The sequence below is a fragment of the Haemorhous mexicanus genome, chromosome 16 (assembly GCF_027477595.1).
Source record: "Haemorhous mexicanus isolate bHaeMex1 chromosome 16, bHaeMex1.pri, whole genome shotgun sequence".
NCBI lineage: Eukaryota > Metazoa > Chordata > Aves > Passeriformes > Fringillidae > Haemorhous > Haemorhous mexicanus.
This window is the reverse complement of record NC_082356.1, coordinates 7510842-7536812: the sequence shown is the minus strand read 5'-3', so window position 1 is coordinate 7536812 and position 25971 is coordinate 7510842. Positions and strand designations below refer to the sequence as shown.

General features: G+C 47.7%; 1 protein-coding gene and 1 pseudogene across 1 annotated transcript; both read right to left on the bottom strand.

Annotated features, from left to right (window-relative positions):
- Positions 1-1215: 1215 nt before the first annotated feature.
- On the bottom strand, positions 1216-4689 carry LOC132334850 (lanosterol synthase-like; annotated as a pseudogene).
- A 19698-nt stretch (positions 4690-24387) lies between these two features.
- Positions 24388-25531, bottom strand: LOC132334628 (zinc finger protein 239-like). Its single transcript, XM_059860729.1, has one exon. It carries the CDS (start codon positions 25529-25531, stop codon positions 24623-24625), a length of 909 nt encoding a protein of 302 aa, XP_059716712.1. The 3' UTR covers positions 24388-24622.
- Between the last annotated feature and the right edge of the window lie 440 nt (positions 25532-25971).

Sequence of the window (25971 nt, the reverse complement as noted above, 5' to 3'; positions counted from 1 at the left end):
GAGGCTTCCATGGGCCACTTCCTCAGTTTGTCCAGGTCCCTCTGCATCATTCAGTCCTTCAGGTGAGGCACTGCACCCTCAGCTTGGTGCTATCTGCAAACTTGCTGAGGTGCACTCAATCCCTTCATCCACGTCATTCATAAAAATATTACACAGTACTGATCCCTGTACAGACCCTGAGGATCACTTGCTTTCTCCTAAGTGTACCAGGACACTGGAAGACCTTGTGGGACAAAGTGGGTGGCATCATGTCAAGAGACAGTGCTTAGGATCACCATGGTTGTGGCTAAATCTTGGATCTCTTTTTATTGCATGTAATAAACCAGTCTGCATTTGTATCTCTCTTTTCATGTGCTCCAACTCCTGAAAAACAGAAACAGATTTCCTCCAAAACAGAAAAATAATCTCAGAAAGTTTTCTTGGAAGAGTCTGGGGCTGCCACCCAAGATGTCAGGTCCCAAAACCATACATCAAAAGACTCCAGATGCCTGGGATGAATCTTGAATAGATTCCAAACCTGAGAGTTTCTCCAAAGGAAAAAAAATCACCTCAGCTAACATCCTGGGAGTAGTCTAGGACTGACACCTGGCATCTCTGAAATCAGAGATCAAAATACTCTAGAAGATCCCTAGGAAGAGTGCCAGAGGACTCCTGGAAGAAGCAGTTTCTATCAAACAAGAATTGTACTGAATATATCCTGTATCTACTTGATCTCTTCTGCATGTGCTCAATCCAAAATTGCAGCTTGGAGCAGATTTTAACAATAGGTGAAATCCACACAGCCATGTCCTCTCAAGACACATCACCACATGACACTTGAATAATTCAGTTTCAGCAAGAAGAAATTCAAATGCAGAGTAATATCACAGACAGGTATAAAGAGGTCCATAATTTGGAAAAGGCAAACAGGGCTGAGTTGAGACAGCCTGAGTTGAATCTTCTTAAATAAATAAGTTTTTCTGTCTTGCTTATCTGCATGAGCGTAAGCAGCAGGATGAGGGAAGTGATCATTCCCCTTTAGTGAGCTGCTTCCTTGATTACATTATTCTGTGGCTAAATGCTTTAGAGGAGGCACAGGCTCCCAGCATGGTTTGGTGGATATGGTGCTCACACGTCTGGGGACAGGCAAGCCAAGCCACATGACATGAGGCTGCTGTGCCAGCTCCCCTCTGCCTGGGACACACACTAGCAGACAGAAAGGAGAATACAGTGAAGTTCCTCTTGCATCACCCTTAGCAATTTATTATCCCATCTGACTTCCAGCTCTGACAATGACCTGTGAATGCCCCAGGGCACCACGGTCTGAGTTGGGGGAAGCCTGGAGCCCTGGGCTCAGGCTGTGCCATGATGCCAACCACCTCACAGCTTTCTGCTTCAGCTGCCCCTTCTCCAAGGGCTGGTGGTGACTTCACCTGCGGAAGGTAGGTGCCACCAGCTGGGGGACAGAACAATAAGAAAATTAAGCAAAGCACTCCTTTTCTTACACACCTGGGGGAGGACAGGTGTCCTTCCCCTCCCAGCATGGGCTCCAGAGTAGAGCGAGTAACTCAAAGGCCATCACTGGCACCCACAGTACAGAGGTCAGCTCAGCAGGGATTGTGCGGTGCCCCCCAAGCCCCAGTGGTGGGCACAGGGGAGACCTCAAATCCCACACTCTTGGTATAGACAGACAGACTGTGACAATAAAGGCAGCCTTGCGACCCAGGATGAGAGTCTGTCCAAATGTGAAATACAACACAGCTCGGCAGCTTCATCTGATCTTCAAAATGGTCTGAAAAGGCACTTCACTCCCCATCTGGGGATGGGGAACATACCTGGAAAAAACCTTAGAAAGGGAATGTTTAGAAGAGGTTCAACAGCAAGCAGAGGCTCTGCAGCACCAGCACAGCACCCTTCCCTGGCAGAGGCAGCAGTCCACATGCTAAGGTCAGCATGGAGATATCCCATGCAACACACACCGCCACGGCCCCACACAGACACCGGGATCCAAGACAAGTCCAGGGCTGCAGGTTCAAGTAGACAGGGCTCCCTGCTCCTCCTGCCCTGCCCCAGCCGAGGGGCTGGCTCTGGCTCTGGCTGGCAGCTGCCCAGCCAGGGGGCTGTTGGGATGCAGCCGGCAGAACCGCCCCAGCATCCAGATGGGGAAGATGTTGCGGTACACGGTGTAACTGATGGCACACGACTTGTTGAACACCCCAGCAATGTTCTCCTGGGAGACAAGCAGAGAGCAGAATGGTATGAGTGACAGGGGACTGCTGCGTGTTCAGGAACTTCTTGGAAAGACTAAAGATGTACCTGAGGCCAGTCCCCGTTGGGAAGCTGCTTATCCATCAACACTTTAATGCCCCTTTCCAGCACACTGATGTCAGGGTACCTACAAAGCACAAGGGAAATGTAAGCATCTTTATCCAAACATCTGCAAACCCTCATCCACATGTCTGGGGAGCTCAACCACCTCCAGGCTGCCCCAAGCTTGCCCCAGGCATGCTGAGTGCTTTGGGACTTTCCCCACAACCCCAAGACACTAAATAATATGAATACGGCACCATTTTCCCAGGCTGGAGGCCTGCAGTCATGATCAAAAGCTTTGCTTTGCACTGGGTCACACCAGCCAGGCCCAGGGCCACCCAACCCAGCTTGATCTCTTTTCCCTGAGCACTGGGGCTACTCTTACCTGACAGCCATGAGCCCCAGCAGGGCCCAACAGGTGTTGTGGATCTGTGACTCGGCACTCTGCACGTATGTGTGCAGCTCACAGGACTCGAAATCCTCTCCCCACCCGCCATCTGCCATCTGCTTGGAGATCAGGAACTGGCAGGCCTGGGCCACTTCTTGGCAGACAGTCCTGCAGGGATGGGAGCCAGAATCAAGACAGGACTGGGGACAGAGAGTATTTGGATGCTCACAGTTCTCAGCTGCAAAGAGAAGAAGTGCCCATGGCTGGGACTGCCCTGAGTTTGAAAGTGAGGCAGCAAGTATGCCCTGGCCATACTGCAGGCACTGGATTTGGGAGGAGCAGTCCCTGAGGCAGGAGAGCCCATGCACAGCCAGGGATCCATCCAGCTCCACCACGGAGTCCTGCCCTGGCCCAGGAGGTAGGCAGGGCTAGGGCACCCAGACATTCCCTTCTCACCCGCTGTGGTATGTGTGCTGCATGCTGGCAAACACCTCCAGACCAAACCAGGTGCCGTAGGTGAAACAAACCCCCCAGCTCCTAGAAGAAGGGGAGAGCAGCACTGTCAGGGGTGAAGGCCACAGGGAGAGGCAGGCTGCAACACAGCTGTGTTCACAGCAGAGCAGAGCCAGGCACAGAGCTACAGCCTGCCTTCCCCTATGACCCAACCATGCCCAGTCCCACCAGCACCTGCTCCCAGCTAACTCAGGTGTCAGCAGAACTGGGACCACAGGAGCTGGAGCCACCCCAAACTTCTCTGCGTCTTGTACCTGTTCTGCCTGGGCTGGAGGGAGGTTAACTGAGAGCAAAGCACAGCAGCTAGAGGAGGATCAGCCCTTCTTTTCCCTCCCACGGATCCTGCCAGCCAGGAATGCTTGCCATGATGATCCCTCTCCCACTGGGGCAGCCAGAAGAAAACGGGGTGCTGGGAACACCACCTACCCTTCCCAGGACCCATCCGCTCGCTGCTTCTTGCGACAGAAATCCAGGCCCTTCTGCAGAGTCTCCCTGGACAGGAAAGAAGTCATCCATTTCAGAAACAACTCAACCTCAGTGTTTGCTTCACTGGGGGCTCCATCAGCCCCTCTGACGCTTGGATGGGTCCCATTATTGGAGGGCACAAGAGACAAGAGCATGCCGACAGGCAGCTACATTGTTCAGGAGGCCATGGCAGGCAGCTTGGGACACTGAGCCTGCCTTCTCCCCAGGCCAGCTCTCATCTCAGTGCCTCACCTGATCTCCATGGCTCGGTGCTCAGGGAACTAGCTCTGGAAGTGTCTCAGTGCCTGCATGACAGCTGATGTGCATTCCACGTATGTGTAGTCAATCATGATGTCACCTGCCAGCAGGCAATGGGTATCAGTGCCACAGCCCCTGTGTGGGCAAGCCTCCAGGCCAGCTGCTGCAAGCCTGCCCCAGACCCAGGGCACATTGATCCCCTGTCAGGCACCCACTGGGCATGGTGAGCCCAGGCCACTTTGTCCCTTCTCAGTGGGCAGGACAACCAACCCCCAGAGCTGCCCTTACCAAACACCTGCGAGGGGTTCAGCAGCTCCAGTAAGTGGCCTCCTTGCTTGGTTTTGTAAGTGGCAAAGCCTCCATCAGAGTTCCTCATGCTCAGCAACTGCCCAGACAAGCAGAGATGGGGGTGGTACAACCTCATGGGCAGTACTACTCCAGTCTGGCCCCAAGCCAGCTGTGAGATTAAAGTCAGACCTACAGGTCTATGGGGCGGGCAGAAAACCCAGGTCCCAAACCACCGTGACAAAGCAAGCTCAGTCTGGGCCATCACATGACATTAGGTCACATAGGCAGCTCTGAATCAAGTGAGGGTGGAAACCTCCAGGAGCACATGGCTTTGGATGCGCTCTGGTTCTCCAAAGGGAAAGCAGAGCACCGTGTTGCTTTTGGAAAAGCTGAGCAGAGCTGGATGAAGCTGAGCAGGAGCCTGAAGTGGCACCTAAAGGCCTCTCACTGCTTCTGCTCCATCAGCCTGATTGCAGGGCTCTTTCAGAACATGTTTCCTGCAGTGCCAATGCCATTGATGAGAAGTGATTCCAGCACAAAGTAGAGAAGACTCAGCCCCTGAGCTGTGACTGTGAACTGCACAAAGGGAGCCAAACTGGCTGAGAGAGGCAGAGATTCCTACCAGGAGCCAAGATTAACCAAGGAGACACAGGGTGTGGGATAGACTCAAGGCACAGCATGAGAGCAGGTAAAAACTCTAGAGCCCTCAACATTCCTATCAATCCAGAGCTTGCAAGAGAAGGAAACTATTTGGGGTAGATACCATCAATGCAGGGCCAAAATCAGGGGGCAATTCCCAATACTGGAAGATTTCCACCATCTTGCAGAACAAGGTGCTGAGACATTTTCTTCTGCATGTGCTGCAGCAGAGAACTTGCTTTGCTGTACACTCAGGGAATGACAGCACTCTCCTCTTCCAGCACAGTGTTAAAGCTCCAGCTGCCAGCACTTACCTTGTCCTTATTAATGAGAGACAGCTCCATCTCAGAGACCTCCCACGCGACGAAGTTCTGAAATACCAACTCTGGTGGGGAAACCCCAAACCAGCTCTGCTTCGGGGCAGCTGACGGCAGCTGGAGGGGAGAGAGAGAGCAGGGAGAGCTTCAGCTGCTGGGAGGAAGGTTCATGAAGGAGAATCTTCCACTGATCCCCAGGGAAGTACAGACTCTGGGCGAGCACGTCTGCCCAGCCCACACTGGGCAAACAGTGGCTCACCCACCTCTGCTCTGAGTGATCCAGAGCTGCTGGGCCACACAGAGCAGGCTCAGGCCAAGCTGCTCTTTTGGCATCTATTTCTCCAGGTTTCTTTCTCCACAATGCCAGGCAGCACTTCCCTTAAGCACAGCCCTGTGCCCATGTGGTCACAGAGCTCTGGGGCATTGACTGAGCATTCATGGAGTAAGTCAAACCCATGGATTTACAGGAGACTCAATGGGAAACAATTCTGGGATGTCCTTTACTCTGAGACAGGGAAACGCAGGCCCACACAACTGCAAATATCTTTTTTGCTCTAGAACTTAGACCTATCAGTAAGAAGAGCACAGGACCAGAGGAGGTGTGAGAGATGAGGTGATATTTGGCTGAAGCCAAAAGGTTATTAAAGAAAAGAATGGAATTTGTTGGTTCTATGTGTTGTTTGTGGTTTGGATTTGTTCAGGTTGGGTGTTGAGTGTTGCAGTGAGAGGGACGGGGTTGAAGACCTGACCAAAAGAAAGTAGGACAAGAGGGGAGGGGAGAGAAAAGTTGGTGGTCAGTAGGGAATGGAAGCTCCTGAGTACCCATCCAATGGGAAAGGGGATAGGGACCGTCCCAGCCGGGTGTAAAGGGCACAGAAAGATTGCCATTTTCTCGGAGGGTGTGAGTGTGCGTGGCTCTCGGGGAGGGAGACACACCCGGCTCAGCTGAATCCTTACTAATAAACAGTTTTCTTTTGCTTTGATGATTTTGTCCCCTTTCATTGTAATTAAAAGTCAGTGTGTTTCAAACAGAGGGAAAGGCAAAAATAAAAAGACAGATGAGGTGAAAATCAAAACACAAGGGAGGTGAATGATGAATGAGGATAAGGTTCAGTTATTTTCTCAGCAACTTGGGTAAAAGTAGAGTTGGTATCTCCTTTTCCCAGGAGTTTTAAATGGGTGCTTTCTTGTCATTACTGCTATCTTATTTAATGCCACTGTAGAGGCACGTCTGGAATGACACAACAACAGCAAATGCTTCAGGAGCAGAGACATTGCTTTGAGAAAACTCTCCCCTGCTTTGTCTGCCTGCTCCAGCCACACTGCTGTCACTGCAGGGACACCAGCAGGTCACCTGTGGGACTTCACAGCAGAAACATTCTGCTCAAGGGAGTGGCTGCAGCACACTGGCCCTTAGGTGGGCCCTTCCCTGAGGTGTTCCCAATGCCCCTCTCCAGGACAATCCTTAAACACTTTGTTCCATGTCTCCTGCTGCCAATTTCCTGCTCAACAGCCCACCTCGGTCACCTGCCCCTTTGGACTGTGCTTTCTACTGAGACAGTCCTGCCAGAAAAGCAGCTTTAAACACACCTCTAAGTAGGCACTGATCCAGATAAAGCACATCCATTCCCCTCTGCCCAGGGCCAGTCCCCTGCACATCTGGCAGCCTGCAAAATCTAACACCCTGTCAGGGTCCAACACATTCTTCCAGCCCGAAGCAGGAATGCAATTTGTTTTGCTAAATCTGAAGTAATTCCTGCACATCCTTGGCCTTCAAAGGCCAACACTGCCACTCTGGAGGGAATCCTGTGACCCCAAGCATTTGATGGTGACCACACCAAAGCTAGAGGAGGCTCTCTCAGCAGGAGAATGGCAAATGGCAATGTTGTGCCTTTGTGTCCCCAGCCTTCCCCCTGTTAGCAATGGCAGCTACACTCCAGCACAGCCCAGCAGCTTTAACAATTTTTCTATTCAAAAGACATTTTCCATTAAGTCTTGTTTCACTAATCCTTCATGAAAAAATGTCTGTTCAAATAAATTTATGACCTCTTGAGCTAATTATTGAACATGTTATTGGCACTCAGAGGATAAAAATCGACCTTTTTGAACAAAAGGCCTTTTTCTTGTTTCTCTAAACATACATGAGAAAAACCAGAAGTACAAATGAATTTCCCTTTTTCTTTGCTTGCACTACCACAAAATACCAACTGAGGTGCTGTATTTGTACCAGATATGCTTAGGCAAGCCCTGAGGAACATGACAAAACCATTTCAGAGCCACCAACTGCTTCTGTGTCTTGAAACCAATGCTCTTACATGGCTCTTACAAATATTCCTGGCCTTGTAAGCAGTGGAGAGAAGCTCTATGTGCCAAGGACCATGAAAAGGGTGCTCAAGACAACCCATTTGCTAGGTCTGGATGGTAGTAGCTTTCAGGTCTGGATTAATTATTCCCTGTGACACCTAAGCCCAGCTCTGCATTCTTGCATATTTAGTCTACTTTTCAAAGCTACTAAAGACACTTCCTGCTAACAAGCTTTAAAATTTAAAGATGGAACATTCTAGAAAACTTTTTGTCCAAATACTGACATTGTATTATTTAACTGAACACTCTCTCGTGTTCCAGTCTTGATGAAGTGACACCACAGGAGGAGTCAGTGGATGAGAATTTAGGAGAAGCTGACAGACAGGAAAAAGAAAAAGCAAATCTTACCACAAACTTCAGTACAGTGTCCAATTGTTAGAATAATACTGATTTTTTTCTCCTGTGCTCAGTGTCTCATTGGACAGCAGCTTCAGCAGCTCTGACACAGTGGGATACTTTGCCAAGACAACACTCATGGCAGCTGTTGGTTAAAATGATTGAAAGGAAAAGAAAGTCGATTGTGAGTGTACAGGAATTATCCAAGGATCAAATGCTGGGTTTGGAGGGAACTGTACAGAGCCCTCAAAGCCTTGGGCCTGCTCAGCCCTGCCCTGCTCCACCTTGAACAGCTCAGATTACCCCACCCCTCCTGTGCTGCTCCCAAATCCAGTCCTGCCCATCCTCCCAGCCTGTGCTCCACGGAGAGGAGGCAGAAGATCTGATGAATGAGGAGGGCTTTGCACTGTGCAACTTCTGCAGATCCCTGCTGAGTTTCTCCATGTCCTTGATCAGCTCCAGCATGGAGCCAGAGAGAGTTGAATAAGCTTTGACAAGCAGAGTATCTGCCATAAAAAGAGCAGGGGGCAAGCCCTTCCTGGCACTGGCAACACCACTGCTAGAGCATCCACGCTGAGGCCCAGTCCTGTCACACCCAACTGAGCTGAAACTACCCTCACAACTAGTGCAGGCTGATGCTTTTCAACTTCTGGGAATTTCCATTTGAAGCTCTTATGGCAGAAGTGTGAGATACAGCAACCATGGCCACAGCACAGGCTCGTCAGGATCACAGGTTTCTGCAAACCTTCTGTGGAAAACACAAAACCTCATCAGGAGAGCAGTACCCGGCCAGCAAACCAGAGCAGAGTGTGCTGTGCACAAACACCATGTCTGTTCAGCTCCACCTCTAAATGACTAAAGCTTCCTAAAGCTACACAATTTATTATTCAGCCATAGGCATAACTCCAGGATCCAAACTGACTGGTCAAATCCAGGCCCAGAGCTCAGCTTTACTTACCAAGCATGGGCAGGAGCATCTCAGTTTTAATTTTCAGTTGGGTTTAAATTTCACTGCATTTATTTGAGCAACGATGGGACAGTAATCCACCTCAGATGAGCTGAATCACTCCCCACTTACACCTCTGAGTTTTAAAAAGCATTGCAACATCCACTGGGATGTGTAGAACTTAACTGCCTTTAAGCATTCATTTCTGCAACTTTTCCAGCAGCACAAAACTTTAAAAATAGCATTTTAAAGTTGCCATAGATCAAAAATGTCTTTCCACTCACAGTTAGTAGCAATACAGGCATCCAGAATCTTTGTTACTACCACTGCAAGTTTCATGCTGGAGTGACACAAACAGGAATCAGGCATAAGCTCAAGGAGAGCTTTGGCTAATGTATCCAATCCTCCAATAGAAACAAAAGATTTCTGCACATCTGCTCAGTGGAAAAAAGAAAAAATGTGATTTAAGCAACAGAGTCTGCAAATTCTTTTACCATTTCACCAAGTAAGTCCATCAGAGTTTTTCTGTGCATGTGTCAGTCATTACATTTCTTATATAACAGAAGCTGGAGATACATTAATCTCAAGAAATGCAGTAACCGCAGATAAAATAGTTCCAGGAAAACATGACCTTGATATGTGCACACAAATGGCAAACATCATGCCTGAGTTCTACCTAAGTCATTGTTTTCAGCCATGTCACAAGGACTTTAATTTAGACACACTTTTAATCAGAACAGCTCCCAGCAGTTTTACTGACCCTATCAAATGTAAGCAGACTTTGGCTATTTGTGGACTTGAGCACAGCACAGTGTAAGTAAAGATGGTGGAATACAGTGGTCAAAGTGGGAAGAGCAGCAAATGACTTTGTAGAGATTGACAAGAAAGAAAAACCCATTTACCTCTTGAATTAAACTTCCTTTTATCAAATGCAAAGCTGTGTAAAGCTTGAGCTGCACTTCCAGTTGTTTGCAACTGTGAGACCAAGAAATGAACAGATGGGACGAACTATCTCAGGCTCTGTGCAACTCTCTAGCCACCCTTTGGCATAGGGAAAAACCCCACAGCAAATGTTCTGATTATCTTCTAGAAAAGTAAAAACAAATTACCCCAAATCAAAACGCAATGAAATCAACTTCAGCTGAACAGTAAAAATGAAACCAAAGTGTTACCAATTTGGAGAATATCTCTGAACTTCTTCCACAATTTTCAGAGCAACCTGTCCCGTGCTGGGGGTTGTTGACACAGGCACAGAGAGTGCTGCACACTGAGGACCAGAGCTGATAGCAGGGATCAGTGTTTTCAGCTGACAGATTCTTCTCAGATGTGGAGAGAGATGTTCTGTTAAGGAAATGCAAACAAGTCCCAGACAGTCAAGGAAACATAGCTGCTAAACAGCCTACTATTTGCCTGTTTGAATTGCAACCCTGTTCACCTGAACAACTGCAGCAGCAGGCTGATGCAGCCTGTGTCTCTGACATGGGTTTGCCCATTTTCTAAAAGAGAACACACACAAGACTCCAGAGACAAATGCAACTGCAGACAAAATCTTAACAGCAAGATACATACATTCCCTTTCCTGAGCACATATCCTCCCCACAAGGAAATGTAAAATCATATCAACATATTGGTAAATAACCTTTCCATGTCTCTCTCTTCCTAGACACTCTCAGAAACTATGGGTTTGCATTTGCAAACTCTCTTCTTAGAACTAAACCACGTTCTGCTGTTTAAGGAAATCCCAGTGAGCAATGACCTACTTCGACAATTCAGGTTCGGTTACATGCAAACATTCATCTATATAAATGCACTTCACCAAAACATTGCTTATTGCATGTTCCAAAGTTTGGACTGCAGATTGGCAAATAGAAAAGGAGTGTTCTTGTAACACAGAAAAAAACCCAACTTACCATTATTTGACACCAGTACTAAGATGACAGAAACAGACATTCTTTTCAAGTTCACATCAGAATCCTTTTAAATTCAAAATAAAATGAGTTCTTCAAGCAATGCAGAAGTACACAAAGTCTGTTGACAAGACACTGAAAACAAAAAGTGAAAACCTCAAGTAAGCTACTCATCATCCTAAATTATTAAGTTTCAGTTGTGGCCAGTATGTGGGGAGCAGAGACAGGGCAGGACTATGAAGTGCCTGAGGGCTTCCCCCTGCAGTGAGTTCTACACCAAGCAGGACCCTGGCAAGCTTTGGAACAATCCAGGAGTCACTGAACACTTGCTGCTGAGGGAGAGGGGGAGTGCAGCTGTCTGGTAACTTAAAGACACCCTGTGTGCACAAGTCAGCAAGGCACAGATCAAATCTGGGGATGGACAGGGCAACTGGGGCACCTTCCCTGCCCTTGCTCCAACTGACAATCTTGTAGTCTCATTTTGTGAGACCAAAAGAAAATGGAGACAAAGCAGGAGCACAAGTAATGACAGGGGGCCAGAGCACACTCAGAAATACAAACAGTGTTATTTTTATTGCCATTACTCTCTAGAATAATCCCCAATGTAAATAAAGCTGCTTCCTTTACGATGCAATGAGCACTCGACTTGGCAAGGTCATTTCTAAACATCAAACCACCAATTTCTCCAAAGTATTCGCTCGCTTCACCTACAAGAGGAAAAACTTTTGCTTCTGTTTCTCTGCAAAATGAAAGGCTTCTATGATTTTCCAACATCTCAAGCCTTATGTCCTTTAGACATTTTTACAGTGCCCACCAGTTCCTTGGCATATATGATGAACATAAATGCCTGCATTGTTTCTAAGGAAAAGCCTTTCTTACTGTTTTGTTGGCAAATGGAATAGACAGTGACCACAGCCTCCTGCTGAGACAGAGGGCAGTCCAACTGAGATTTAAGGCATTCCAGCAGTAAGGTCAGATCTGTTTTCATATCTAGGAGCAAACACAAAAAGCTTCATTAAATTGTTATCTTTTCTCTCTATTAATCTAGTCAGTATTAGAATAAACCTGTCAAAATGCAGTATGTAGGTGTATTTTAAAAAAGGGGGGGAAGTGAGCCAAAATGGAGCTACATCACTTCTATTCAGCCACCAATAACAAACCTAGAAATATTTCTGTCCATCCTTTGTTATTTGAGCATGAGTTCCTTTGCAGAGTAACAGCTTCCTTTTAATATTTCTGGCCTTTCATTACTAGTAACTCTTAGTAAGTCTGATGTAAACTACTAAATATTACATTCACAATTGCAAGGTGCAATAAGTGTAAATAATACAGAGCCATTAAAGTATTCAGAGTGCAAATAAAATTCAGGGTGCAGTTGAAAATCTGTGGAGTAGTAAGGAAAGAGTCCAAGAGCACAAGGCTGCTCCGTGGTACTGAGGTACAGGAGACATAAACCATGCAGCACAGCAGCAGAGCCCTCAGTCACGTGGTTGGAAACAGAACACAAAATATTCTCTGGGCACCTACACACAACCCTGGGTGGGCAAACAGACTTGGAAAATCTGCTTCTTAGTCTTTGGGGTATCATTAAAAGACTTAGATGATAATTATTTCTAACAGTGACAGAAGGTATTGTTAACAGTAAACCATTACAAGGTCTGAGGGTTCTTAAAGAAGTTAAAATACAATAAAAATGTGGATAAATATTAGCAAATTAAAACCAAAAAATGTGACTTCGTAATGGTGTGTTTTACTATGTGTGCAGGTTTGACATTGGATTTACCCTTTGCATAGCCAATACAGTATCCAAAATGTGGAAATTAGGAAAAAACATGTTCTCCCAACTGCTCACCACCCCACAACAGGCCTATCAGAGTCTACTAAAACTTTGTAAAATTGATGCAGATTATAATGACAAATTATATTAGATATCTTACCACACTGACTTATCTGCACCTTTTGAGTGTTCCTTTTTTTTAAATCTCTGTTCTTGTTCTACAACAGCAAGGAAAAAGTTTTTTCAGTTCTGTTCAGATTAGCAGTGTTTATAATATATGCAGTAGAAACAACATCATTTTTCTAAAATGCACTTTTCCTAGTTTTCTGCTTTTACTTTGTCATCTCACACACACACAGTTGAATGTATTGTTGTATGGCAGAGTTTTCCTTTGGAAATACAGTCTTTTATGACAGCCCTGCATTTGTAACTAACAGGTGATCATCTTTTGAGAGTGGACATTCTGCAGAAATCAGGTCATTCCATGTTACCCCTGAGGGGCACTGTCAGTAAAGAACATCCCCTGCTCTGTGTCACTGATCACAACAAAGCTGATCCAACTTTCCTTACAAGAGTGGCCACCTTTGCCATCAGCCAACAACTGGCACTAAGACCAAGTCATGTTACTTAGGGGGTGAACACTCTAAAACATTCGGCCTCCTGCTGCTCAAGGAGCCACTAAACCATCAGCATTGTTCTGGCAGCACTGATCAAACCAAGGGCAGTGAGCACAGAGACATGTTCCTTACAGTGAGAACCCACTGAAATTCTCCAAAGACATTGCCACATTTCATGAACCATGCAACCCACCAAACCCCACAGCATTGCTTCTTCACAAACCCCACAGGGCAGCTTCTGAGAGCAGAGCAGCAGAGTGACATTCAGCTTTGGAGGCACAAAGATGCTCCCTCAAACACGCCCCAAGTCCCAAACAGAGAAGGTTGATGCAAGCATCACAGTAACCTCTTACAATTTCTCCAAAAATTACTTCGCTCCAGGCAGAAACTTTAAATCAGTGGCAAATGCAGCTTAAGAATGGATTCATTTTCCTTCTCCAAGTGGAGCAAAGGCTCAAAGCAGAATCCTTGTCATCACTGTGCATCCATCCATTGAAAGCAGCCAGCCCTGCTTTCTCTTGGGAGTTACTGATTGCCCCATTCCTTTGCTGCTTCTCTTAGAGAGGAGAATTGAGAGAGGTCATCTCCCTGCAGCCTTTCAGAAGTGATAACAGACATGCATTTCATTTTCCTGCAAATCCAACCCTGCCACAACAAGGAAAAGCTTGCCAGCCTTCCTCACCTCTTTTTGTCCTACTGCCATCACCCTGCCAGCCTAAGAAAAAACACAACCCACCCAAACAAAAGGAAGCCTGTAAAAATGAGTTCGCTCTGGAGCTAATTGCTTTTCAGAAGAGTTTCATTTAATACATGTTTATACAATTCTGCAATATAAGAAGCACAAGGGGTTTAAAACTGGATGTATACAAGGACACATCTTGACCTTTACCTGCATCTTTTTGACTTTTGCAACCTACAGGAGGTACGCAAAATAGTATTTATAAACCAGCCTACATTAATTAGATTCAAATAGCTCACCTCGGTTGTTGCATCACAGAGCAAGGTGGAAAGACAAACAACTAGATTTGCTTCAACAAACAGCTGGCAAATGTTGCATCTAAAATTCTTCTCCATCAGTTATGGAAAACAATCCAGTAACATTGCTTTAAATCTCAGAAACCACTCCTGGAGAACTGCAGATCTGTCAATGTGTGCGCTCAGCAGCACCAGAGCACATGGCTGGCACGGTCAGTAGACCAGCCAGCCTGGGCAGGATTTATCCTTCAAAACCCAGGGAGCAAAGGCCAGAGGGGAGAAGTGCGGGTTGTTGGCGTCCTGTGGAAACCAAACCCCACAGCAGCAGCTGAGGCTGTGAGGACGCTGCGCTGTGGAACAGGACTTGGGGCTGTCCTGGCCTATTTCAGCTCCCTCACACCCTCCTCCCTCAGATGGGCCGTGTGTGATTTACAGCTCGTTATCAGAGCTCCACTCTGAAGCCTTAGCAAGCACTCCAGATCAGCCCAAATATAAAAGGGAAAGAACATATACATATTTAAAATAAGAGCGGGGTGGGGGGGTGGGGGTTGGAAGGCAACAGTCTAAAGATGAAACAGCAGCCTTCTGTGGGAAGGCTGGGGAGTCCCGAGGGGGGAAATGGGGCACGGCTCGGGTACCTGTGATCCAGTGGCGCGGGTGGCTCCGGGCAGACCCCGAGGCGAGGCGGGTGCCCGCTGCCGAGCGCTGTCCGGCTGAGGGGTGGGAACTGCGGGCTGAGGGGTGGGATCTGCGGGCTGAGGGGTGGGATTGCCGGGCTGAGGGGTGGGATCGCCGGGCTGAGGGGTGGGATCGCCGGGCTGAGGGGTGGGATCTGCGGGCTGAGGGGTGGGATCTGCGGGCTGAGGGGTGGGATCTGCGGGCTGAGGGGTGGGATCTGCGGGCTGAAGGACAGCGGAGGCCCCGCCGGGCTGATCTGGGATCTCGCGGAGCTGAGGGCAGAGCCCGGCCCGGCCCCTCAGGAGACGCCGCCCCAGCGCGTCAGGGCACGGCCGCCCTCGGACTCGGGACAGCCCTGAGCCTTCCCCTCAGCCAGGCGGGAAGCGCTTGGAATTGTAGAACCGTCAGAGGTGAAAGAGATCTTGAAGAGCATCAGTTCAACGTCAGCCCAGCTCTGACACTTCAAACACAGACCACTAAACCATTTGCCAGTGTCAGATCCAGAGGTCTCTTTAACACCTCCAGGGATGGCAACTGCACCACCCCTCTGGCCAACCTATTCCCAGGTCTGAACACCTGAGCAGTGAAATTTTTTTTCTAAAGTCTAACCTGAATTTCCTCTCAACGTGAGGCCACTTCTTCTGGCTCTCAGTGCAGTCCCAGCAGAAGAGAGCAGCCCCCCCTCAGTGCACGCTCCTGTCAGGGAGTTGGAGAGAGCGGTGAGGTCCCTCCTGAGCCTCTTCTCCAGACTGAACAAACCCAGCTCCCTCAGCTACTCCTCATGGGACATGTTTTCTAGAGCCTTTGTGAGCCTTGCTGCCCTTCTCTGGACACACTCAGCCCCTCAATGTCCTTTTTCCCAAGGGGCCCAGAGCTGACACAGCCCTCGAGCTGTGGCCTCAGCAGTGCCCAGCACAGAGGGGCAGGCACTGCCCTGGTCCCGCTGCCGACACTGCTGCTGATCCAGGCCAGGTGCCATGGGCCTCTTGCCCCCTTGGGCACACTCTGGCTCACACTGAGGCGGCTGGTGACCTGCAGGATGTGGCACTTGGCCTTGCGGAATTTCACACCCTTGTCCTTGGCCCATTGATCCAGTCTGTCCAAGTCTCACTGCAGAGCCTTCCCGTCCTCCAGCAGATCCACACTCCCACCCAACTGGGCATCTGCAAATTTACTGAGGGTGCTCTCAATCTCCATCTCCAGATCATCAATAAAGAAGTTTACAAGGACCAGCCCCAAAACTGAACCCTGGAGAACACATTTCAGTGCAGCTCAGTTTGCATACTCTGCAGTTGGAGGCTGCAATGCCCCCACAACAGAAAGAGCTGCCATCCCTTGGCATTGGCCACACACACAGGTGCAGGAAAAAAACCCTTTTACTCGGTGAATATGGCTGACAGAGCTGAGCTTTCGGGCACACACTCCCTTTCCCTAATGACCCTGAACTCAAGAGAAGGTATTTCACCTTCCAGCTCTTTGCACCATTGGATCCTCAGACCATCAGAGCTCCACCAGCCTCTCTCATCCTTTTGCACCTTCTCCCCACTCAAACTGAGGAGCAGCTTTGATAAGAAAAAATGCAGTTCTGCTGCCAACGAGGTGAGCCAATTTGCAAATGTAACTTACCCTGCCAAAAACAGCTACTGCCTTTTTCTTTCAGAGGCGAGTCATGAGAAGTAATGAACATGTGTTGCATTTTAAACCAAAGAGGAAAAGAAACGAAAGCACTCACAGAGGATTTGGCAAAGCCAATAGGTGCCAATGTGGCTTATCCTGTTGGCTGCTCAGTTATTGCAGCCCTTTGCTACTTTACCATTTGTCTTGTTTGGAGATTGTGCTCAGATAATTCAGTGATGGGTACAAGAGAAATCTAAAAAATCATAGCTGATCTCAAGATAATACAATTTAGGAAAATTTGAATAGATTGTGAAGTATTTACATCAGGGTGATGACAGTTACCACACACAGAACAAAAGAAGCCCTTTTAACAAAACTTCAATTACATCCTTGTTCCTCAAGCCCTACTATCCATTTGTTTGGCTGATTTAGTATAATGTAAAAATACTGTTCAATACCTTGTGATGTTTATACTTTCCAACACTTCTGTTGTGTTTTCTAAAAGCTGTGAGTATTTTTTAGGTTGAAAAAAAAATGTATTATTTTGGTAGTAACATTGCAGTTCTGTCTTTTCCTTTTGGTACTCAGCTGAAGAAATAAAGGAAAAAAAAGAGCAGAAAAAGTTGCTGAGGTGGACAGTAGATCACAAGGAGCAAAGTTACAGGAGATGAGTACATTACTACTGCCACTGCTTAAGAGCATCTCTCACAAAAAGCAGACTGGCTACACTGTCCCAACTCCATCATTTCAACTCTCCATGTTTTGTTTCTTACTTTGCAAAGCTGAGCTGAGCCATTTTTACCTAATATGAATAACAACTAGTAATACACACTTACAGTTCTCTTGTATTACTGCAACAGCACTAGGTACCCTTAGAAGTTTTTTGGGCAATTGCAGTGCAATCCCTGAATTTAAACCGGTTCAAGATATTATTTGTAGCTTATTCTTGAAGGTAATTTGCAGCAAAAGTCAAAAAATCATTGCAGATGGTCAGTGACTGGACTGTTATGTGTATGGGATACACACGATGATTTAAGTACTGCTCCATTCTGTGTGACTGCAGGCTTTGAAAAGAGTAATCCCACTTGGCATTTGGACTCCATTGGAGCTCAGGAATTATGGATCCAGAGTAACTTGTTAGAAGCTTGTGAAAAAATGTCTCTGAAGTTTACAGCAGAGCTGAAGTGTACAGAAGGATGAGAATTCAATGAATAATTCAATGAATACTAAGAATAAGTTTGAAAAGCATATCCAGTTATCCTGCTGGCTATGTCCAGTGCCTATCCACTGCTACAGTACAGTGCACAATGTCACCAGGAAAATTGTGAATGTCATCTTTAGACCGATCTATTCACACATTTTATTTTTGATCAGAGTTACTTTCTACAAATTACCAAGCTGTTTTGCCTTTTTGAGGCTCTTGTTTTTTTCGTGTGAAGTATTTCCATGTATAATACAGGTGGCTCCTGTGTCTTGGTTTGGAAAGACAGGTGTTTGCTAAGGAAGGCAGCAGCCTTTCTTGAAATGGAAAAATGGAAACCCCTTCCTTCTGAATTGTTATAAATTTGAAATTAAGGGGGGCTCTCAGGTAAAAATATGGGAGCAGGAATAACAGTTCTTTATCAGGGAAGTGTCAGCGATGGAGAGAGACGGGGAGACTGACTCGGGGATCAGAATCCGATTTTATTGTGGGATACAAGCACTTATATACTTTTTTAGGGAGACTAGTGATGTGTACTGCAATGATTAGGTTACAATCACCTACACAAACTTATGCATAAAACAACATCCCTTGCTTGCAGAGTTGTGGAAGGGGAGCCGGCTGCTGGCCTTGCTGACAGCTTCTGCCAGCCAGACTGGCACGGGCTGAGGCAGGGGCAGCCAGCCTGACAAAAGCATCCATCTGTGTGGATGGGGGGTGCGTTTACGCGTGGGAAAGGTGGGGATTTTCTCCACCCTTGGGCAGGTTTAATTCTCGCATGGAGTGGTCAGACCCTCCTCAGGCCTGTGAAACGGTGACAGGCTTTGTGCTTTTTCTTGTTTCCAGGTCTTGTTTTGAATTGACTTTCATGCAATTGTTCTTTGTTTTTCCCAAGAGGATTTCAACTGGTGCCCAGACCGGATGGGGAAGTGCCTGCAGCGTCTGTGGAGCACGTCCAGTGCCAGCACTACCCCAGGGGTCACGGTCTGCAGGGACAGCCCCTTCCAGAAGGACGAGGACCTGGTGCGTGATCGGCTCCTCTCCTGGCAGCAGCTCTCCAGAGGTGGGCACCCAGCTCCATAGCTCAGCTGGCAGAAGGGCTCTGGGCAGGCGGCAGCGGGCACACGGGCATCCCGCTCTTGCAGCTGCTGAGGAGTTGCTGTGCCGTGATTAAGCGGAGGAGGTGGAACGTGGCCTGCCATGCTGCCCTTCTCTAAAAACAGAGACTAGGACTGGAGGTTTGGGCTCTGAGCACAGCCAGCAGCCTGGCCCGGGCACAGGCCATGGCAGGACAGGGGGACAGGAGCCTGCTGCCACTGACCGTGGCTCTCTGGTTTCTCTCCTCAGGCTGCCAGCACCTCATGCCATGGGAACGGCACCGCTCGGCCTGCCAGGCTCAGGGGGCTGGAGGGCAGCCCATGTTCATTTGCTGTCAAAGATAAATTATTTTGGTTTTTGTTTGTTATCGTCGTCATCGGAGCATTTCTTTCATCCTTTTCCAAGCTTTTGGCCTGTTGTGATAAATAGATATGATTTGTGCTAACAAAATCTGGTGGTTTATACCAGCTGGACTCTATTGTGTTCTATACCATGTTTTATTTCCTGCATAGGTAAAATACCATGTATCAAATTTGATCAAAAAGAGAAATGAGGGAGTGTGAAAACCTGGATATGTGGGATGTAGAAGATACCAAAATTCAGTCTTTAATAAAAAGCATGAATTAATATTATTCAAAGAGAAGATGGGGGAAATTGTGATAAATGGATGTGGTTTGTGCTAACAAAATTGTAATTATATCAATATTTTGGGAAGAAAATTGGAAAGGTATATGTGATTCATAGTATGAAGCAGATGGGTTTCTTTCTAGATGATACATGTGGGAAACAGGATACAGGAGATTGGAATTGGCCTTGATGAACAAAAGTTAGGAAGACTCCCAAGTCAGAATTGGCATCAAGACAAAGTTAAGACAACTCCCAGGACAGGATCGGCCATGACATGAATAACATTGGGATAATTCCAGACAGGGAGCATAAAAGAGTGTTCTTTTCTATAAAATAAAAAGGCTTAACTGGAGCATAGTGCCTACTTACATAACACAGGACTTGAGGCACAGGCACAGCCTGCCAGGTTATTCAGAGGACAGTGAGGAAGACTGTCAGCCTTCCTCAAAGGAGAGCCCCAGAGAGCCAGAAGCCCCCTTAGCCACAGTGGGAGCATGCGCTGTGAGTGTGGTGATGTTGATTTCAAGAATCAGAAACAGGAGGAGATTTACAGGAAAATATTGATGAATATGTATTAGCCCACAGTACATAAGTTGTGTTTGGATCCTTTTGCCTTTTGAACGTCAGGCAGGGTGGGAAGCCCTCCCCATACCCCGATCGATCGGTTTTGCTTCAGCTTTATCTGAACCACTGCCAAATTTCCTTTTGTAATTAGTGAATTCTATTTGATTGTATTATTTTATCGCAGTTAAAACTGCTGCTAAATTTTCAGTTTCTGGTTTTATAAATTAGATGTATGGGACCTCATATATAACATCAGAAATATGACTTAATAGTTTATAAAACCAAATTTATTATTCAGCTACATTAACAAGGAATAGAAAAGCATTTGAGACTTAATCACAAAGGATCAAGTTACAGAAATGATGATACTTGATTAAATGAATACATTTTAACTTAATGAGTTAATAGCTCAGTCTCCTCTGGCTTTTGATCACCTCCCCAGAAAGGGAGCAGTTCTTTGATCTCCTCTTCACGAGGGGCACAGTCCTTAGGGTTTGGTCTCAGCTTGGCAGGGGGTGTTGTTTTTTGGATGATGATGACTGCCCAAAAGCCCCCTTAAATCCCCCCCAAAACCCCCAAATCCCCTCAAACCCCACCCAAACCTCCCCCCAACCCCCTCAGGATGAATTTTTCATTCATTTCAGGTAATTTTGGGTGGATTGTGGAGGGTTTTGGTACCTTATGGATACAGAAGTAGGCATAGGATTCAAACCCACTCAAAATGCTCCCTTAAAATCCCTCCAAATACCCCCAAACCTTCTCAGGACGGATTTGGAGGTAATTTGGGGTTAATTTCAGGTAATTTTGGGTCGATTCTAGGTTGATTTGGGGTGGTTTTGGTACCTCCTGGACACAAAATTTTGCGTAGGATCCAAACCCAGCCAAAATCCCCCCCAAATCTCAAAATCCCAAAAATTTCCCCCCAGCTGCCTGGTTGTTGGATCGATTTTTGGTGGATTTTGGGTTAATTTGGAGGAAATTTTGGGTGGTTTTAGTACCTTGTGGATGCCCAAGCGGGTGAAGGATTCAAACCCAGCCAAAGTTTGCTCAAATCCCTCAAAACGCCCCTCAAATTTCCCCCAGAGCCCCTCAGGATGGGGTCTGAGGTAATTTTGGGTGGATTTTGGTTAATTTTGGGTCCTTTTGTGAAGTAGCGAGGGTGCAGGGCTTTGAGCAGGGCTGAGCAGCGGGGCAGGAAGGGAGGGAGGGAGGGAGGGAGGGAGGAAGGGAGGGATGGAGGTGTGAACCATCCCCGAGGATCCCCTGATGGGGACACCCCTAAAAAGTTCTGTGCCAGGATTGAGAAACAAACGGGACCTTTGCTTTTTTCAGTCTTCAGGCTGTTGTTTATTTTTCTCTTACCAAAATTTCAGCACGCTGTCTGCACACCAGACTTAGTGTACAAAGAGAAGGCACCAAAAGCCACAGGACACACAGGTTCAAGGTCTTTTAAAATAATTTTGTCCAATTAACTCTTAGAACACATTTTATTTCTACCTTTCTACCAGTAACTAATTCTTTGTCTGCCACTCAGCATCTGCATTGCAGCTCTTTCCAACCAATCACCCTGTGCTTCCAACACAGCAGAAAATGGAGGAGATGAAGAACAAGAAGGAGATCAGGCAACGCCCAAAATCCTCCATCTTGTCTTCTATCCACCCTCAGACTAAACACCCAAAGCTCTCAGTTTTTCACCCTGTGATAAACTACACTACTCTCTCTTTCACACACTCACTGATCCCAATTCTTCCCAAAGTCCTGGAAGCTTTCTCCATGGACAAAAGTTAAAAGCAGTGTTCTCCTGGGGATCAGGACTTCTCAGGACAGGCAGGGAGACATTCCCTGTGCCCTGGGTTCCAACAGCAGGGGGGAAGGGGAGGTTGGGGATGGGAAAAGAAAGACTTGGGCAGGAAAAAGGGGAACCTTAAACAGCGTGGTAAGCGCCATTTCTAGAGGGAGGGCCCGGGACGGCGCGGCCGTCACCTTCCCGGGTAGGTGTGGATACACAATCCAGGTCAGATTTCCCATGGATCCGTCTGGGAAGCATTAGGGAGCTGGAGATGAAGAATCCTGAACAACCTCGCAGGTGGTGTTTGTGACAATTGTTTTCCTCATGGATTGTTTACCCCAAGGAGTTTTCTTAACTAGCCAATCATGTGAAATGTAAAATAACCAATCAGGTCCACCTGTATCAGGACCAAGTACAAAAAAATGCGTCTCCTAATAAAGATGATTATTGGCCTTCTGAAGATGCATGGAGTGTGTCACTCATTTATCCGTGTCATTTCTGACTCAGCAGTGACAGGCAGGGAAGGGGGGACATGGAAAGATGGGGGGGAAAGGAGGACACAGGACGGAGAGAGGGCAGCAGCGCTCCCGTGTCACCTCTGGATGGATTCTGTCCCTTGTTCTGCCCTCAGGAAAAGAGGGACAGGGTGGAACAGAGTGTTGGGAAGGATGAAAGTTTGACAAGAAACTTTAACAGATATGTGTGCATGACAGAAAGATTTTTGAATGTAGAATCTGAAAAAGGAATAGAGATGGAACCAAGTTTTGACATAGAAGAATTGTTGAGCCAGTCTTACTGGGTAACTAAGGCAAAGGCTGTGCTACTTACATGAGGTTTTTATGGCTTAGAGCAAAGGATAAACCCACCTCAAACAAGATGTTTTCACCAACCAAAAAGATTCCACAGGTAAACAAGTCAGCAAAGTTGCAAGTAGAAAAAAGGTCTCAGAATTTTTCACTGCAAGAAAACTGAAAAACAACTTCTAGCTTAAACTAACGTACTAACTTTTAGTGATTGGAGAATAGTGATATGAATATGGTAATTACAGGAGTTATGATAGGCTATAGGTAAAAGTAAAGGTATAGATTGTTTCTTCTGTGTTAAGATGCTCAGCAAAGCAGAGTATATAATGCACTGTAACCAAAGCTAAAGGATCTCCAGGCCTGCCTGCAGCTGGAGGCACAGACTCTGTCACCAGACCCTGGACTGCTGTAACATCCTGGATACAATAAACTGCATTTTGGAGAGCTGCCTGGAGTCCCTCATCTCTCATTCAGGCTCTTAAGGGAGAGGGACACGGGGTGACGGAGAGATGGCAGCAACCCTGTGCCATGCTGGCAGTTTTCACTCCTTGCTGCACACTTGGGAACAAAAGGGTAAGGAAAGATATGGGCAATGTTATAAAAACATATTATAATATTGGTTTTTCACAGATATTAAAATGGATTTTATATGTGTGATGTTAAAGCAACTTTGATATAAATATATAGGTTTTATTCCTGTTGTTAATTAAGCTTCATGAAATAGCTGCTTGTGTTAAAATTCCTGCTGGGATGGGATAACATCCAGTGCACACAGGATGAGGACACCTGCACAGATCTGCCAACTATCAGCACTCCCTGTCTGAAGGCAGAGTGGACCAAGGCCCAAAAACCTGGAGGTGATAAAGAGAAGGAGCCAAAACCACAGCCAAGAAACACACATGCTCTGAAAAGGCAGACCCAAGGAGGGGCCAGGTAGAACAGTTCCTGGAATATGTGAAGTAGTTTATGGATATGCATGAGGGTCTATGAATATTCAACAGGCTGGTGTAAGGGAAAAGGTATTTCAGGGGGATCCCCAAAGGGAACAGGGTGCTCCTGGCTGAGTGCCAAGATGCACCCAGCCATAATAACCTTTGCTCCATGGTCCTGGTCTCCCACTGTCCTTTATTAAACTTTTTACATTTTCACAGGAGAGTGAATGTGGTTTTCACATTTAGGAACGATTTCAGTTTTTTTGTTTTTTTAAAGGAGGGAGTTTTGAAGAGCTGCAAGTGGCTAATCTGCCTGCAACAAGGACCATTCCACGGGCTCTTGTCACCTTTCCCAACAGGACTGCTGCAGCTCATGGAGGGTGAAGCCCTGAAGGCTCCTTAGGGGTGGTTATGGACGATTGCAGGCAGCACCTCGATGCTCTGGATCAGCGGTGCCCCCTCCTGGGAACCCCCACGTTTTCCAGTTTCTGTGAAGCTGCCTGTGAAAAACACGTTCACTCTCCTGTAAATTAATGGCCCATTAACAGCAGATCTCTCCTGGAGGGAGGAATGCTTGTGGAAGAGATAAACTGCCCAATGCACAGAAGATAACTGCCCCACCTCTGACAGATGGCAAACACAACACACACTTATCTTGCAATCCAGGACATGTCCTCACTGGCTGCCCCCATTCTCCAGAGTTCATGGTGCCCAGGGAGGCTGCAGCTGCCGGTGCCGGGAACAAACGAGACAGGTCTTGGTTTCAGAGATCTCCAGAATCCATTTCTGACCCCAAAAAACAGGGCAAAGGCAGGGCCTGGGGTTTTTATAGGGTACGCCAGGGGTGGAGTTTGGGTTTGGGCCAGGGGAGGAGTTGTTAGCAACACAAGAAGGGTTAGATCAAATTCCTGCCTTTTAGCAACAGGTGCACTCCACACAGAATGTGTCCCCAAATCCTAAATTCCTCCTCAAACATCTGAGAAATGGTGGGACTTTAGATATCTTTGATCAATTTCATTTATTTAACCATGTTTATGGTGTTTTTAAGGGATGAAGATGAGGCACAAGAAAATCATTGCCAGACCAAAAGGAGAAGCAGCCAGGTGTGTTCCCAACATGGATCACAGGAATGTGGGTGACCAGGGCTCTGCCCAATGTGGCTCCTCCAGTGGGGGATGGAGCTGGAGCAGCACATGAAGCTCTTCCTGCACTCGGGGCACTCGCAGGGCTTCCCTTACCGGTGCCTCCGTTGGTGTCGGGTCAGGTTAGAGCTGTGTGAGAAGCTCTTCCCACACTGGGGACACTCGTAGGGCCTCTCCCCAGTGTGGATGCGCCGGTGGGTGATGAGGGTGGAGTTGCGCTTGAATCCCTTCCCGCAGTCAGGGCACTGGAAGGGCCTCTCCTCTCTGTGAATCTGATAGTGCTGGAGGAGATGGGAGTTGCTCTGAAACCTCTTCCCACACTTAGAACACTCGTAGGGCCTCTCCCCAGTGTGGATCTTTTGGTGGACAAGCAGGTTGGAATGCTGGCTGAAGCTCTTCCCACACTCCCCACACTCGTGGGGCCTCTCCCCAGTGTGGGTTCTCCGGTGACTGATCAGGTTGGAGCTCCGGCTGAAGCTCTTCCCACATTCCCCACACTCGTGGGGCCTCTCCCCAGTGTGGATGCGTCGGTGCGTGACAAGATGGGCATTTCGCCTGAAGCCCTGCCCGCAGTCGGGGCAGCGGAAGGGCCTCTCCTCTGTGTGAGTGTGCTGGTGCTGGTGGAGATAGGAGCTGGTCTGAAACCTCTTCCTGCACTGATCACACTCGTAGGGCCGTTCCCCAGTGTGGGTCCTCTGGTGCATGATCAGGTGGGAGCTCCACCTGAAGCTCTTCCCACACTCCCCACACGTGTGGGGCTTCTCCCCATCATGGAGCTGCTCATGCAGCACCAGCTCCGAGCTCTGGCTCCATCTCCGGCCGCCTTCCCGGCCCAGGCTGGCTCTTTCCCCCTCAGATCCCCGCCATCTGCGTTTGCAGCCCCTCCTCGTGCAGGATCTCCGGGGCTTTTCCTCCCCGTTGGGTTCCTGCGCCGTGGAGCCGCTCAAAACGGCCTCTGCTGCCTGGTTCTGCCCCTGGGATTTGTCCTCCCTGCTCTCCATGCTCAGCTCCTGCTCTGGAGGAAGAGGGATAAAAACAGGATGGGATTTGCCTCCGTGGCACAGGCAAGGGGAAGGAGATCCCCCCAGGGCTGTCCTGCAGCCGGGGGCCGTGCTGGGCTGGGAGATGGAGCAGGACAGAGGGGGAAAGGGGCACTGACTTCCTCCTCACCTGCCTCAGTGTCCTGGGGCACCTTCCTCTTCCTCACTGCCTCCCAGGGGCTGGCAATGGGAAATCCTGGTTTGGGTAAAACAATGGATGACCACGTGGATTTTGAAGGTCCCTCTGCCCAAGTCCATCTCTATAAGTCACAGGCCACCTGGGCTCCATAAAAACCTCCCAAACACCAAAATTTAGCCCTGAAAAAGCCTCCAAAGAGTTCCCTGTCCCTGGTCCCTCTGGTGTTCGGGGTTCCCCCCTGTCCCAGCTGCTGGGGGTCACA

What these genes read in the sequence shown, in the direction of transcription:
- LOC132334628 (XM_059860729.1), bottom strand. Translation starts at nt 25,531, where the DNA reads ATGGAGAGCAGGGAGGACAAATCCCAGGGGCAGAACCAGGCAGCAGAG.